The following is a 15430-nucleotide window of genomic DNA, read 5'->3' as shown; positions in this document are numbered from 1 at the left end:
GTTAAAATGGTAAAATGGAAAAAATTCGAAATCCACTAAGCGTTGGCTTCCCACCAAAGATAAACCGCCCTTTTTGATTTTACCCAAAATATCGGCTGTGGAAAATTTTGGAATCTATATATATAGAAAGAACGAAACCCGAAACCGCAAGTAAACAGAGCAGACCTAACAACTCCCAACCCCTCTAAACTCAACTCAAACTCTTTTTGAGTTTCCGGTTTCCTCTCTTCCACTCTTCTCTTCCTTCCACCGCGCGAGCAAAGGTCATCTCTCTCTCTCTCTCTCGTTTGGTACGGAGAGTTCTTGATTTGCCCACGGAATCTCTGTATTTTTCTTCTTTTTCTTTTTTGATTTGTTTAGTGAAAGGGTTTAAAGTTTCAATTCTTACCCCTTCCCTCCGTGTTGCGCTTGTTTTTGGGGTTTTCAGCGGCTTTTGGTTTCAAACCACCTTTTTTTCAAAATCTTTTCTGAAGAATTCTTGAGGGGTTCACTCTTCTCTCTGAAAATTTCCTCCTTTCGGGTTAAGAGTTCAAACACTTGTTCTTTCCTACCTTTCTTTCTGGGGTCTTTATTTTGTGGTTTTTTCCCTGTCCGACCTGGGTCGCGTGGTGAAATTTACTGGAGACCAAGAACGGAGATGTCTACCTTGAGTTCTGTTTTTTAGGTGTATAGATCTCATACCTTTTATTACTATTTTTAAAATATTTTCCTGTCATTTCGTTTTGATTTTAGGCCGGAGAATGGCGGGTAAAGGTGGAAAAGGGCTTCTGGCGGGAAAGACCACGGCTGCAAACAAGGACAAGGATAAGAAGAAGCCGGTTTCACGGTCTTCTCGAGCCGGTCTCCAGGTAAACGTGATTACATTGTTCATACCTTACGCATCCTTTCCCTCTGCTCTTGCAGGGATACCCTTTGACTTGTTTAGTTTGTCTATTTATTTGGATATTCTTTTGAAAATTCTAGTTGCTTGGAACCAAAACTACTATTATGGCGAATTCTTCTTTTTTCTTTTTTTCCCATTTGACATCATTGGTTTTGTGCATAAGATTATATCCATGATCTGGGTTAGTAAATTAGATTGTCAGGGTAAGACATTAAAGAAGCTTGAAGTTCTTTACGTTGAAGGTAATGGTAGTCCGGTTATTAACCTTAGTACTTAAGTTAAATAAATTAGATAATTGCTAATAATACTGCAAGAGTATATTATGATGAAGTCTGAGTTGCCGATTTACATTACGCTATTAAGCCTTAATAAGGAACAGGATTTGGGGGATGAGTTAAGGATTGCTCTTGCTTAGTATATGAGGCTATAGTTCCAATTGTTAGAAATCTAATGTCCATGTTTAACAGGTGGTGTATGGGTTCTTGCAATAAACATTGAACAATACTCTGAGAACAAATTTTGTTTTAATGACATTTTGTTGAAGATAAATAAGGCCAGTTGGAAGTTAACTTTCATCTTCTTCTGCATGGTAAAATACACAATTATGTTAGACAAATTTAAGACGGTTTTGAATTAAGAATTCAAATGATTAACAGAGAAAATACTCTTATCTGACCTGGGGCTGCTCAAGATTGGGCAATCCCCGATCTGGAAAAACTGATTTCTGAAAACTGGTTTAGGATGATATTCAAACAGTGGAATCTAGTGGGTATTTCAGTATGACTATTTGTGGATTATGGTCTTATGGAAATTGCAGCCATGTTTTAAGTAGGGGTGCAACTTGGGCAGGCCCAACCCTAGCCCTGACCGACCCAGCCCACAATTTCACATGGGCTGGGCTTGGATTTTTTTCCTTGGTCCTGGCCCGAATATACACACTCATACACATGCATATATTGATATATATATATATATATATATATATATATATATATATATATATATATACAAATAAACATACACATTTTCATAAATGCATACATACATATAAGCATGTATATCAAATTTTAGAGTGGGTTCATTGACCAACCCGAACCTAGCTTGGGCCTGAGTCCAATTGAGTACGTCATATTTCTGTCTTGGTTGGGTATGGGTTGGGAAGATTCAGCTTGTCCTCGGTCTCAATTCGGTCTCAGGTCTTAGGCCCAAATCTTAGGGTTGGGCTTGGGTTGACTATAAACCTGGCCCAAATCTTAGGGTTGGGCTTGAGTTGACCATAAACCTGGCTAGTGTCATGGGGTGGGCTTAGCACCTATGACAAGGGGCATAGCTAGGGGTGGATTCAAGCTGAGCTGAGCTGCATGTCTGGCTATTTGAGCTCAGCTTGCCAAAAAATCATATTTTCATGTTTCATACATACTATTTTTAGTTAATTTTGTTATGATTTTTTTTTTTATAATTGTTCATTGTGTTATGATATACACTAGCAAAGTCATTTTTTAGTTCATTTTAGTGGTAACATATAATACATTGATAATTTTTTTATTTTAATTTATAGTGCTATTCAATATCATATTACAACAGTGTTTTAAAAGCACAAGGTGCAAGCTGAGGTGTACACCTTTTTGAAATGAGGTGCAAAATTTTAAAATTTTCAAAAATATCCAAAAAAATTACAAGAAGTCAAAAGTATTAAAAATAGTATTAATAAAAAGTCGTATTTAACTTTTAAAATAAAATGTTTTAAAAAGCCTATTAGCTAATATGCATAAACATAACATATAAAACATACCCAAAGTGAAAATGTAAGAATAAAATTAAACATAAAATGTAAAACACATTCAAGTAGTCAACAATTCAAGCATGTGAAACTTTCAAACATGTCCATGCTAGGGTCTTGCTTTTTTTTAATTCATACATAAAAGATTGGTTTTTAGTTTTAGATATAGTTCTTTATCTTCTAAAAAATGTCTTGTACTAATAAAAATGAATGAACATGAGTAAAATACAGGTTCTTAGACAGGTGCTTTCCTTGCAAAGATTCCTAGAAGCATGATTCTACTTTGCCTCATTCAAAACTTCAAATGGATCCAATTATCATCACAACAGTGGATGCTCTATCCTAAAATCATAATTCTATCACCACCTAATGACTCATATTTGCATACGTATCATTAATTGTAGAGAAAATTGAAATGTGAATCATATTGTAAATTGCAAGATAATTTCTATTTTTTAAAAACTTGTGAAAAATAAAATATAGATATGCTAAAAGGTAAAATATATATGGAAAAGTGATTCTACCCTATTTTTAATCCATATCTACCATGTATGTACCTAAATCAGTAGAACTTACCACTTGTACAATAAAAGTCTAAGATGGTATAATCAAGTTTGATTTGAAAGTCAAATAATATACATACAATGACTCTATCCTATATATGGTGGAAAATAAACTCAATATATTGTTTAAATAATGTAAACAAGTCAATTTATAGTAAGGCCTTTATAACAAGTCACCATTGACAAAACTATATACTAACCAAATAAAATGACAAAGTAGAGAGCTAATTCTTAATTGAATTGATTTGAATCACAAGAATCATATAAATTGTAAGAATTATGATTCAAATCGTAGGATTCAAATAATAATCTTTAGACTTTTGTAGAAAAGGATTCAGGCATAAGATTTAAATTGGAACCCTTGGGATTCATGATTCAAATCGTGGATTGATCGTAAATCATAAGATTTTAATAACATTGTTCATATCTAGTTAAGTGCAAGAAGGAATAAAGGGAATTCCGTTCTCAACCATTATATAAAAAATGCTAGATTTTTGGCTCAACACTGGATGCCTTGTTCAAATGTGTCAAAGATCACTCAACTTGCATGGATTGAAATTGGCTAAACAGTTAAGGTTCCAGCATATAGAAGTGGAAGGTGATTCCAATTTAGTGATGGGGTGGTTGCAAACAAGGAACCTTGGGGTGTTCATACTGTTGTAATACTTTTTAAATATTAATTGTAGGACTATTCATTAAACCAGTGAAACTTACCAACTTGACCCATCTCAACCTGAGATGGTCGGTTTTCTAGTATTTTTTGTTGGCTTTAGTTTGACCATTATGATAACCTGAGAGGTCGGGTTGGTTTTGGTTTGGCCTGTGTAAACTGACCCGACTGTATATATATATACATCTTTTTTTTTAAATGTAATTTTTTAATATGTGAAAATGGAAAATTTCCCATATTTCCTAGTAAAATATTTTATATTACAATTTATTTATTTTTATTTAATTTTTTAAACTTAAATGTAAATTTTAAATCTAAATCTTTTGAACCAACTGACCAAATTGATAAGCTGATCCAAACTGGTACAACCCGAGCTGACTGGTTTTTACCAATGGTTAGTTGGTTTCAGGTGACCAATTCCCCAATTAATTGAACCAAACTGACCTGTGAACACCCCCAATTAATTAGTCACTGCTTCCAATAAAAAAAAGCACTCAACTCAGTGTTAGGTATGCATTTTCAAGTAATGGCTGGGTTTTCTTGAATGCCATTTATTTCTTTTATTGTGTTTGGTGGAAGTTGTTAACTAATTTACAGTTAACTAGAAGTTATTTTCTATTAGAGAACAAAGAGATAATTGAACCCCTTTGTTTTCTGTAGTTCAGTGAATCTTATCTCTATGAGGGTAGTTTCACTCTATTATTTGGCAATAATAATATTTGGTTGTATTTGAGTGATTTGGAGTTTGGTTATAATAAATGGTGGTTGCTATTCTCTGCATTTGTTTACCATGATTTAATTATATGTTCATTATCATCATCATGTAATTTTTGAGTGTTACATGTCTATGAAGTTTTACTGTATTACAAGGTTCAACAAGATATGCGATTTGGACAAGATATTTTCCAATTCTTGTGGTCAATAAGGTTTGGTTTTCTTTTTTGCATTTATCATCATCATGTAATTTTTGAGTTTTATATGTCCATGAAGTATTACTGTATTACAAGCTTCAACAATATATGTGATTTGGATAAGATATTTTCCAATTCTAATGGTCAATAAGCTTGGATTTTTCTTTTTTGCTTCACAAAGGGCAACACAACTTTGAAGCACTAAATAATGTAAATGTAATACTTTTTTCTATACATGCTGAGGCATCTTCACATGATTTGACAATGTTCTATGGCTAACTGATCTTAAGGAAAAAAAGGAAATTGACATTCTACAACATATAAATCTTGTGCCATGTCTGGCATTATTTTTCTGTACTATATCCTTTTGGTAATTGCAATCTCAAGGCACTTTTTTGCAGGCGGACAAATGACAATCTTGTCTATTTTTACCTGAATGTATTGTTGTATCTTGGTGAAACATGGCTCAGGTTGTCATGTTCTATGCAGAACTGGTTTACGGTTTGCAACCTAGACCTTTTGGAAATAATTTTGGCCTTATATATTCAAGATTTTGGACAGCACTGTCGGGTGTATCTTTCCAGCTTTTCTGGTATAGAGGCACACGCTCTTGCAAAATTGTTTGGAGTCTCATAACTGGCTTGGAAAGAACTTACCTTATTTCTCTCATAGACATTCTGGAGCCTCATGAGTGGGGAAGGATGTCTTTACTCCAGACTTGTGATGGGGGGTTCTATTGGAGTCTTTATCGCTTCAGATTTTTTTCCTGGGATTAACAACAAATCAAATAGTTTTATTAATAATAACAAAATATTATATCTTATGGTACAAAGATGAGAGAACAGCAATGATGCCCCTCCCCAACATTAAATTACAAATATTACAATTTTTCCCAAAATAAAGAATATCGATTCATCCCTTGTTTTGCAAAATGCCAAGAAATCTGTCCAAGATTTATCTGATCTTGGAGTACACTGAACCACCCACCTGCATAAATCCTTTCCTTATCCCTTGAGATAATTTTATGCTTCTTTTCTTGTAATTTTGTATTTGAGATTGTTGTTTCCTTGTTGATACTTTGCACTGCAATTGTATTTGCTGTTTGATGCCAGATATTGGTGAAAGTATGAACATGACAAACTAAATTGAAATGGTCTACATATTTATCCTGTTTTGTTCATTATTAATGATTGGAGCTATTGTTCTATCATTTCTTTATGGAGTCTAGTTTCCTGTGGGTCGGATTCATCGGCATCTGAAATCAAGAATTGCTGCCAATGGGCGTGTTGGGGCCACTGCTGCTGTATATTCTGCAGCCATCCTTGAGTACCTTACAGCGGAGGTATTAGAGCTGGCAGGAAATGCTAGTAAAGATCTCAAGGTGAAGCGTATCACACCAAGGCATCTTCAGCTAGCCATCAGAGGGGATGAGGAGCTGGACACATTGATCAAGGGTACAATTGCTGGAGGGGGTGTGATTCCTCACATCCACAAGTCCCTCATCAACAAGTCATCTAAAGATTGAAATTATGGTTTAATGGTATTCGTCCTTTTCCAATTTCTTCACTGATAGACATTGTTTAGGATGTATGATTGTATGTTGGTGGGGCTTTGATGGACTTATTTTAGTTTTGTTTGTGCATTGTTTTACTTGGCTAGGATCCAGTATGATCCTCAATTGTACTTTTTACTCTAACATCTTTGATAAATTCTAATCTGAACGAGTAGATTGTTTAGGTAGGGAAGATTTGAGTATTTATTTGTCTAATCATTCATCTCATTTTCTTGCTTAATTGCGGCTTCAAATTTTGTTTTTCATGCATCTAGTATCTTAGTTTGGGCTTTCAAAATGCATTAACGATTCATAAAGGGCAGATTCCATTAATTATGGTTGTGTTCTATTGCTGTTTCCACCTGAAACGTTTTGGGTTGTGTTCTATTACTGTTCGGTACAAATTTGAAGTTTATACAAGCAACCTCTGGCACATGTTTGTTTTGCCTTTTTAATGTATATGCCAGTTTCAACTATAAACATCCTCAAATAACAATTGTATGCCAATTTGTATTGATCAACCCAAAACACTTGAGGTTGAAACAACAATGATACCAAACACGACCTTTGTGTTTAGTTACATGTGCATTCAGGAATTATTTTTCTCTTACGTGGTTATTACCATTATGGGAATTACTTAACCACATTCACCTGTTAAATAACTAAGGCTGTGTTTGGTTTGAAGCAAAAGGAAAGGAAAGGAAAGGTAGGGGAACTTGTTGTTTCCCCATCTTTCCCTTTCTTTCCCTACCTTCAAACCAAACACAACCTAAACTCGTTACTGTGGATTTAATATTGTATGCCTTTTTATTTATGCAGTGTTTTAGCGAGTTTGGTATCACGATCAAAGAAGTTAAAATTTTAGAGAGAATTGAGACCCATGTGAATATCACGATCATGTTCTTCACAGTTTTGTTGTGTACTGTTTCATGAGTTTGGATATCGGGTTGTAGTTCTATGAAGCTGTATCATTGTTGGTTCATGGAATCATGGTTCAGTTTATGTTATCTCTAGTTTGTCTGAGCTGGGTTGGGTCTCTGGGAATGTAGGAGTTGGGACGAATAATGGTTCCCCAGTCACTACCCACTCATTTGCCGAAGCTTTGGTTGGCTAGTAATGTCCGAATGGCTGGAGTGGAAAAGAAGTTAGGGTCCACGAGGTTCAAAATGATACGTGTGGATACGTGTCGATACTTTGAACCTTGGGGGTCCATTTGGTTTGCAAGAATAGGGGTCTGGAGTTGGATTGGATCCAACCGTTTGATTGGTGTTGAATTAGAAATCCTTCTCATTCCTATTTGAACCAAACAGGGGGAGGAATATACCATTCCGATTTTGATATTGAAAAAACTCATCCAATCAACTGGCAATTAAGTGGTATTAGTCAAAATTCACAATGTCTTTCAATTATTGTAGGTTTTCCCTTCGGATTAAACAATTATAAAAGAAGCAGCAATTTGTAAAATATATTGTAAATAAAAAAATTATTAAATAATTTTAAATTAAAATTCTAGAAGGGTTTTTTGTTTTGTTTTGTTCTTTCACCAGGAGATCCAATTTGATCAGATTTTATTAATGGATCAAATTTTCAAATCCTATTTAATCCAATTATGGCTAAATGGATGTAGAAGTCGGACTTAAATGAATTGAATTCAATTTTGAATTGGTTAAAATCTGAACCATTTGGTCCTGGTGATTTGTTTGGGTTTGTACAAGCGCTAACCGTTTGAGAATTGTAGAAAACACCTAATCTCCATGGGGAACCAGGTTCAAAATATAGTGCGTATGTGGGCTGATATTTATCGGTCTTCTGAGTGATGGATATGCTAAATAAGCATAATTACATGAATTCAATTTTCAATTATCTGTGGTGTTACGTCTCTAATGAAACCACCTTAATAATTGATACATTCTATATTTTTGTTTCTTCACTTTCAATGCAAATATCGTAGTTTATAATTGCACCTATGGCTCCATTTGGAAGGAGTATAAATACAAATATGTACTGTTTAAATACATATAAAATGATATAAAATACAAGATTCTGCACTTTATATATTTGCATTTGTACTCTTTATAGAGTGCAAAACCTATAAATATAACTCAATTTGAAAAGAATACAAATATAAATATGTAGAAATCAAAACCTTGTATTTTGTTTTATTTTATATGTATTTGCACTATACATATTTGCATTTATACAGATGAACTGAATTGGGTTAGATTGAATTAGGCTTGGGCCTCCAGAGACCTAATGCCAAGTCCAACTTGGGCAAAGGAAAAGCCAAGGATTTAGGATACGACCAGGCCGAAGCCCAATAATCCAGGCTCAATCTGTCTAAACAATAAGTTGGAGCCCAATTTGTGGATAAACTGAAGCAACAGTGAATTAATGTTCACCCAAAATTGTATAATGGATTGTAGATACAGCAAAGTCAACACCCAGGACCCAAAGCGAAATTCTCGTTTCTCTAGGCCCATGCTGGGGGCGTGGGGCCACCAAAAATGGAAGCTTATATATTGAGCTTTCTTGGGGGAGAAAAGAAGGAAGACTCCATATCTCTCTCTGTGGACGATAGATATGGAAGCCAAGCTTTTTGTCCAACATGGAGGTCTTTGCCGGAAACTGAGCCACAAGGGAGAATGTCCCCCAGTGGTTGCGGCGGTAATGGTGAAGCCTAGAGACGAAACCAGAGGAGAAAGACAATCAAAAAGTGTGTATAATGACAACTGGTTCGATCGGATTGCCATCAATTATCTCTCCCAGAGTGTCCAAGCTACGTCAGGTTCAACTCCTTGGGCTCTATCTCCCATATTTCTCTCTATGATTCTTCTCTTGTCATCATCATCATCATCAATGAAGCAAAAGATCAGAACAAACAAATTGATGAACAAGGGATGTGTAATCATATACAGGGATAAGAAATGATAAGACTGGATACGACAGTTTAGTTGAGGCGGCAAAGGCGGTATGGCAAAATTTCAATCACAAGAAGCAACATGAACTTGTGATCCATGCTCTACATAAAGCTTTCCCGCCTCTCCTTTTCTTCTTGGCAAGTTTCTTCTTCTTCTTCTTCTGCTTCTTCTTCTTCTTCATTGTTTCTCTTGTTTGATTTGTTGGGTGGTTGGGCATGAAAAAGCAGATCAGAACATTGTTACCGCAATCCAAATTTACGAGGGAATTGTATGCCGTATTCACCACTTTCCTGTTTGCTTGGCTGGTCGGGCCCTGCGAGGTATGAATTTCAGCTCTGGGTATCCCGCTGATTAACATGTTTTCTGAAACTCTAAGGCTATGTTTGGTTTGAAGGAAAAGATAGGGAAAGAAAAAAAAAAAGGTAAGGAAACTCATACAAGAAATGGTCGTTACTTTTTCCCTTCATTTTCCTACTTTTTTTACTAGCGATCGACGCAAATTAAATAGGAAAGAAATGGTCGTTGTATTCCTCAGGCTTTTCGTAGCAAGTTGTAATCAATTCCGGTTCACGGAATTGGGGACTCTTTTACGTTCTGTGCCCTCTGCTTTCCCTTGCCACCTGTCCAAATTAAGCCACCCAAACAATATACCTATAGGTTAACGTGGACAGTCATATCATGTAGTACACACAATGTTTGGTTGCAGTGAAAACTTATTGCACTAAAGTAAAATTATGGTAGCGAAAATGATTTTGGAAGCAAAATCTCATTTATTTTTATTTTTGTTTCAAATTTTATTTAAGCTCAGTTTGAAAGAGTACAAATACAATTATATACAGTGCAAATGTATATAAAATACAAGGTTTTGTATTCTATATATTTGTATTTGTATTCCTTTCAAATTGAGGTTTAGGCTTATTTCGGAAGGAGTATAAATATAAATATGTACAGTACAAAATGTAAGTTTTTACACTACATATTTGTATTTAGGAGTATAAATACAAATATGTACAATTCAAATACATACAAAATAATGCAAAATATAAGGTTTTGCACTCTACAAATTTGTATTTGTAGTCCTTCTAAATTAAGCATTTTATTTCTTTTTATTGCGGTATAAATAAAATAAAATAAAACTCAAATAAAAAATAAACCAGAATTTAATACATTTGTACTAGTGCAAACAAGATTGTGCTGTAGCCAAACCAAGGTTTTTAAAATCAGACTGGACAGGAAACCATTCTGGGTCTGGTTCCCGAGTTGATGACCTGACTGTCCAGTCCAAATGGATGGTCCATTTTGATAAAAAAAAAATAAAAAATAAAAAAACACAAAAAAAGGTGAAAACCGTTGTAACGGGTCGATGGTTTGATGATTCGACCGTCCGGAACACTGACCAAATCAGCGGTTTTTGGTCTGACCAAATTCGGGGTAAAACAGACTAACCAGTTTCCAGTTTTTCTGGTCTGACCATCTGGTCCAATCCGATTTTGAAAACACTGAGCCAAACAAAACGTTATTATTTAATATACACAAGGGCTGTTAGACATCACGTAGGAGAAATACAAAAATTCCCCTATGTTATTTCCTCCAAAAGTAACATTTATATAATATAACTCAAAGTAATGAGCAACCAAAATATTTGTACTTTATCTTAATACGGAGAAGAATGAACAGACCCAATGTTGATTTTTGATTTCCACTACAAAATTATAAATATTCAAAAAGTCAAAAATCCACACTCTGTGCATTCATACCCACATTTACATAACCCACAGTCAAAAACCCACTGCAAAACTACAAATTCTGGCCCTGGGTGAACCGTCATTCTCCCAAATTAAAATGCCTGTAGAGTGCTTCTGTGATAGTGAAATGACCCCACAACACCATAGTACCAAACATCCCCATAATTTGAAATCCAAACAAACCATGAACGCAATTAGAGGGTCCAAATGACCACAGACACCCTACTTCAAACTATGACCAAACAGCCAAAGTTTATCAAGAACTTTCTCGACATTTTGTCTTATTTTTCTGGAAACCAAACAATAATCCAATTAAGGGTCATCCCAATTCAATCCATTTATATAATTAGATAAAAAATCGGATCAACCCCTATCTAATCCAATATAATCTAATTTGATTCTATTTATATTTAAATTATACTATTTTAGTAAAGTTGGCTTGGGTGTTCTGCTTTTACTAGGAGTTTTATGCCATTCAATATCCAATTGCAATATTAATGTGATTCAAATCCAGTGGATAAAATCCGAATTAATGAAGTTTGTATAAACTATGTCCAATCTGTTTGTAGTTATAATTTAGCCCCATAAAATCACTTTGTTTAGCCTTATATTAATTTACAGATTTAAATAATGTTCAAAAATTAATACTAATTGCACGAGAAGTCACTCCAAATCTTCGGGTTACCTATTTAGTTGGATCCATTCTTCTATCCTGATAATAATGTCCCATACGTGCAAATTTCTTTGCAAATAAACTCTTGTTTGTATGTAAAGGACATTTAGGAAATTGTAACAGAAATCAGGAGGGCATAGAGTAGAGTGCTTCCCTAAAATCTTGATATGTCATGTCGGCACTTTTCAACTTGATGGTTCATTAGTGGATGAAGTTAGGGGTGAGCATTATTCGGTTAAAATTAAAAAATCGAATAAAAAATTTTAATTTTTAGGTTTAGAAATTTGATTAATCGAAAAAACTGAATTAACCAAACTTTATTATCTATAATCTATATTAACATATAATACATTATATAATATGTATAAAATATATTATGTTGTATTATATTATATATTAAAATATATATAGTCTTGTAATTCATTTTTTACTGAAATAATTGAAGATTGAACTGAAATTTTCAGTTTTTCATTTAAATTTTTGGTTTTAAAAACTTTGATTTATTTGGTTCGGTTTTTTACCAAATGAACAGTTTGCTCACCCCCAGGTGAAGTTTTTCAAAATTTCAAAAAAGGGATATCTAAGAAATATTTCCTTTTCAAGCTTGTATGTTCATGTAACAAAATGATAGAGACATACAAAGCTGATTGATTTAAAAATTGCGGTTGATTTTAAAAATTAAAACCAAGGTTCAAAATTTTGCAACATGTTGATGCGTTATTAGGTTTTTGAATCAAGTCAAGACCATTTAAAGGGATCAGGTGGCTCTTGGGTTTGGTCATTAGTATCCCTACTACCTTACCGAACCTGAAATGATAGCTTGAAAAAATTAGGAAAAAAAAAGTGTCGTAGCTTAAAATGTGCAAAACCTTTTTTTTTTTTTGTATTTTTTACCCTGTTTGTGAATTTTTTGGAGAAACACAAAAATGGATAATATATGTTTCCTCTTCAAATACAAGCTTAATAAGATGGCTTTCTACGGTGTTTTTTTGGATATTAAAAAACATAGTTATATATTTTAACTGTTAAGAAACAATGTCACAATTTTTAATATCTTTTACAAATAAAAAAATTAAAATTTGATTTAAGAAATATAAATTAAATATAAAATAATAAATATATTACATGTGAAATATAATTAAACATTATTTATTGACAAAATATATGTTTATACACATACACGTGGTGTTTTTTGACAATTTAATATGTTTCATAATATAAATTTGATACTGAAACTTGATCTTAATTATTTTGATTGGAGGTGTAGCCCATTGTATTAGAAGGTCAAAAATGGTAATTAGGGGATGTAATAAGAAGAAACTATAAACATAGCAAGAACAACTTCACCATGAGTGGATCAAAATTTCGCAATGTATGGACTAATATGTATCATATCAGTGATTCATCAATATGCAAAATATAAGGAGTTTCTGGGTAAGACTTGATTTAAGGGGTAGCCATCCTTATACCAAGCTTCTTGAACATGTTTGGAAAAAAAAAAAAAACTAAAAAAATAGAAAATAAAAACATATTATTTTGAACTCCCATAGTTTGAACCTTGGTTATGCGATTCAAAGTTGAAATAAACAAAATCCATGTTCTCAGGGGGAAGGTTTATTGTCGAAGGTTTTACCATACACTTTTTGCAACATATCATGATCGATCTCTCTCTGAAATTTCTAAACCTTGTATTTGCATTAAACAATATGCATATTTGTATTTGCACTCTTCCTAAACTAAGCCTTAGGGCTTGCCCTCCAATCCTATATCTTTTTGGATTTCACCCTTTGGAGTCAAGATGTGAATTTTAAGAACTTGCAGAAGGTGAGTTCCACAAAATTTGGATGCATATATTTGAATTTTTCTTTCGTTTTCTATTTCTTTTCTTTCTTTTGTGAAATGGATGGTCATTTGAATTCTATAAAATTTGTCTTTGCAACAACCTAAGAGAAATGCCAATGATAAAAGAAGAAAGCCTACATTGATGTCATTGTATCTTGTTCTTCTATTCTATTGGGTTGGATCTAAATAGATATTAAAATTTGAATGCATGAAACAAAGGTGAAGGAGTCGGAGATGGAAGGAGAAGTAGAAAAAAATGTTGTCCACGTCAAGAAATGCAGGTAAAACTACCTTACTCAAAAACACCCATCTTCCTGAAATGGCATATTTTAATTAACTTTGCACCTCAATGGCCCCCAAAGGACGAAAGACACAAGTTGGTCCATTTGAAACAAATTGATCAGACCATTGGGACCCACCAACCAAATTGGGCCTAAGATGCTCTCATCTCATCATCACCATCATCATCTTTCCTTTAATTTATTTTCTCTTGTTGCAGGTTTTTGGAGGAGACAAGCTGTGCAGGAATGTGCATCAACCTCTGCAAGATGCCTACTCAAAGGTTCATCAAGGACACATTAGGAATGCCTACCAACATGGTACCAAGTAAGCACTATTCCAGTATCTTCTTAACAGTGTTAATGCACAAACACTTGCATGCATAACATCAAACAGTTGGTGCACTAAAATGAAGGGGGCCACGGAGGGCAACTAAGGGTGCAAGGAGACGCATCAGAACTCAAGTAACCTTCTTAACATTCACATTACTCTGGTTCCACCTTGGTAGGAGCCTTCTTAACCAAACCAGAAGCAACAGGGAGTTCACTAATCAATCACTACCCCAAAGAGCACACAGCCTAGGCTGCATCGTAGCCAATCAAATTGTGCCACATCGCCCATGTATCCGTGCTTTTGTCATGCATGTGATGATCAAGGAAGTTGTAGGGGCCGTTTTATAGCTGCTGAAATGGCTGAACCCACATGGTATCTTAATTATGAATTTTCTTCTTGATCTGCAGACTTCGATGATATGAGCTGCGATATGATAATCGGTCAGGATCCTCCGGCACCGGCCGATGACCCAGCACTGAAACAACCGTGCTACAGGATAATATGTAAGTCTTGTAAGACACCAAATGCATGCCTAAATACATTTTCCTGTGCTCCATCTGTCCACCACTCCATTTCTTTACAGGCAATGCCATTAAGTCAGTTGCATTTGGATAGTCCATATATGGTACGCAAGCATGTGGGTCCGGTATATGGACCCACCGATCAGATGGGTCTGGAAAATTATTCATGAACCAGCTTGGATTATGTACCAAGTGGACTGAGTGATAGATGATGAGTGAGGAACTGTGTGTAGTATTGAGCTGCATTGCAATATCAAGGGGTAGCATGGACTAGCATGTATTGGATTCTTACTGCCTGCTCATATAATTTCTTGTCTGCAATTATTTTTCTCAGGTAAAGCAAAACAAAAGCACAGCATGGATTGTTCAAATTACTTACTTGGTTGAAGAGGAAGATGTGAAAGACTGACAAGGAAGGATATTTGGAATGAAATCCTCTTTTATTACTTCTATTTGTCACTCCCTCAATGAAAAAGAGGAACCCATTTCTGGTCAATCTTTTGTTTATGACTTATTTCTTAAAATGCTAAAATGATCTCATTCCTGTTATAAGTCCACTCATACAACTCAAACCAATACCAATACGGAATGATTCCAAACACCCAATCGATGTGAATTGCCATTAATGGTACACAAGGAAAAGCACACTGCACAATGGGATGTTAATTAAGGGATCTCAGGTTGGTCAACTGTCACTGTCACTGAAGAGATGTCTCTAGCTAGGATGTTAAGGGATTTTCATATCTCTCGATTCTCTGCT

The 15430-nt window shown here is 34.5% G+C and overlaps 2 protein-coding genes across 4 annotated transcripts; both read left to right on the top strand.

The window, feature by feature from the left end:
• The first annotated feature begins 71 nt into the window (after nt 1-71).
• Nucleotides 72-6552, top strand: LOC148864820 (putative histone H2A variant 3). 3 transcript variants are annotated; one of them, XM_088974379.1, is made up of 3 exons: nt 72-263; nt 733-848; nt 6036-6552. In XM_088974379.1, the coding sequence occupies exons 2-3, from the start codon at nt 741-743 to the stop codon at nt 6330-6332; spliced, it is 405 nt and encodes a 134-aa protein (XP_088830505.1). In that variant the 5' UTR covers nt 72-263; nt 733-740; the 3' UTR covers nt 6333-6552. The 3 variants fall into 3 exon arrangements, with proteins under 3 accessions (XP_088830505.1, XP_088830506.1, XP_088830507.1); XM_088974380.1 differs by having other exon boundaries at nt 146-290; XM_088974381.1 differs by lacking the exon at nt 72-263 and adding an exon at nt 364-520.
• Nucleotides 6553-8908: 2356 nt separating this feature from the next.
• D27 (beta-carotene isomerase D27-like protein) lies at nt 8909-15166 on the top strand. The gene is made up of 7 exons (XM_088981123.1): nt 8909-9144; nt 9275-9414; nt 9505-9597; nt 13757-13818; nt 14037-14143; nt 14557-14652; nt 15005-15166. Exons 1-7 carry the CDS (start codon nt 8940-8942, stop codon nt 15055-15057), a joined length of 756 nt encoding a protein of 251 aa, XP_088837249.1. The 5' UTR covers nt 8909-8939; the 3' UTR covers nt 15058-15166.
• The last annotated feature ends 264 nt before the right edge of the window (nt 15167-15430 follow it).

The sequence above is a fragment of the Nelumbo lutea genome, chromosome 3, assembly GCF_056320005.1.
Source record: "Nelumbo lutea isolate HS-2025 chromosome 3, American lotus-T2T, whole genome shotgun sequence".
Classification (NCBI taxonomy): domain Eukaryota; kingdom Viridiplantae; phylum Streptophyta; class Magnoliopsida; order Proteales; family Nelumbonaceae; genus Nelumbo; species Nelumbo lutea.
Note: the sequence above shows the minus strand (reverse complement) of the source record. Positions and strands in the feature narration are given on the sequence as shown.

What these genes read in the sequence shown, in the direction of transcription:
- LOC148864820 (XM_088974379.1), top strand. Translation starts at nt 741, where the DNA reads ATGGCGGGTAAAGGTGGAAAAGGGCTTCTGGCGGGAAAGACCACGGCT. An exon ending in CTTCTCGAGCCGGTCTCCAG is followed by an intron (nt 849 to 6,035) that starts GTAAACGTGATT and finishes TATGGAGTCTAG; the next exon opens with TTTCCTGTGGGTCGGATTCA.
- D27 (XM_088981123.1), top strand. Translation starts at nt 8,940, where the DNA reads ATGGAAGCCAAGCTTTTTGTCCAACATGGAGGTCTTTGCCGGAAACTG. An exon ending in GAGTGTCCAAGCTACGTCAG is followed by an intron (nt 9,145 to 9,274) that starts GTTCAACTCCTT and finishes AATCATATACAG; the next exon opens with GGATAAGAAATGATAAGACT. An exon ending in ACCGTGCTACAGGATAATAT is followed by an intron (nt 14,653 to 15,004) that starts GTAAGTCTTGTA and finishes TATTTTTCTCAG; the next exon opens with GTAAAGCAAAACAAAAGCAC.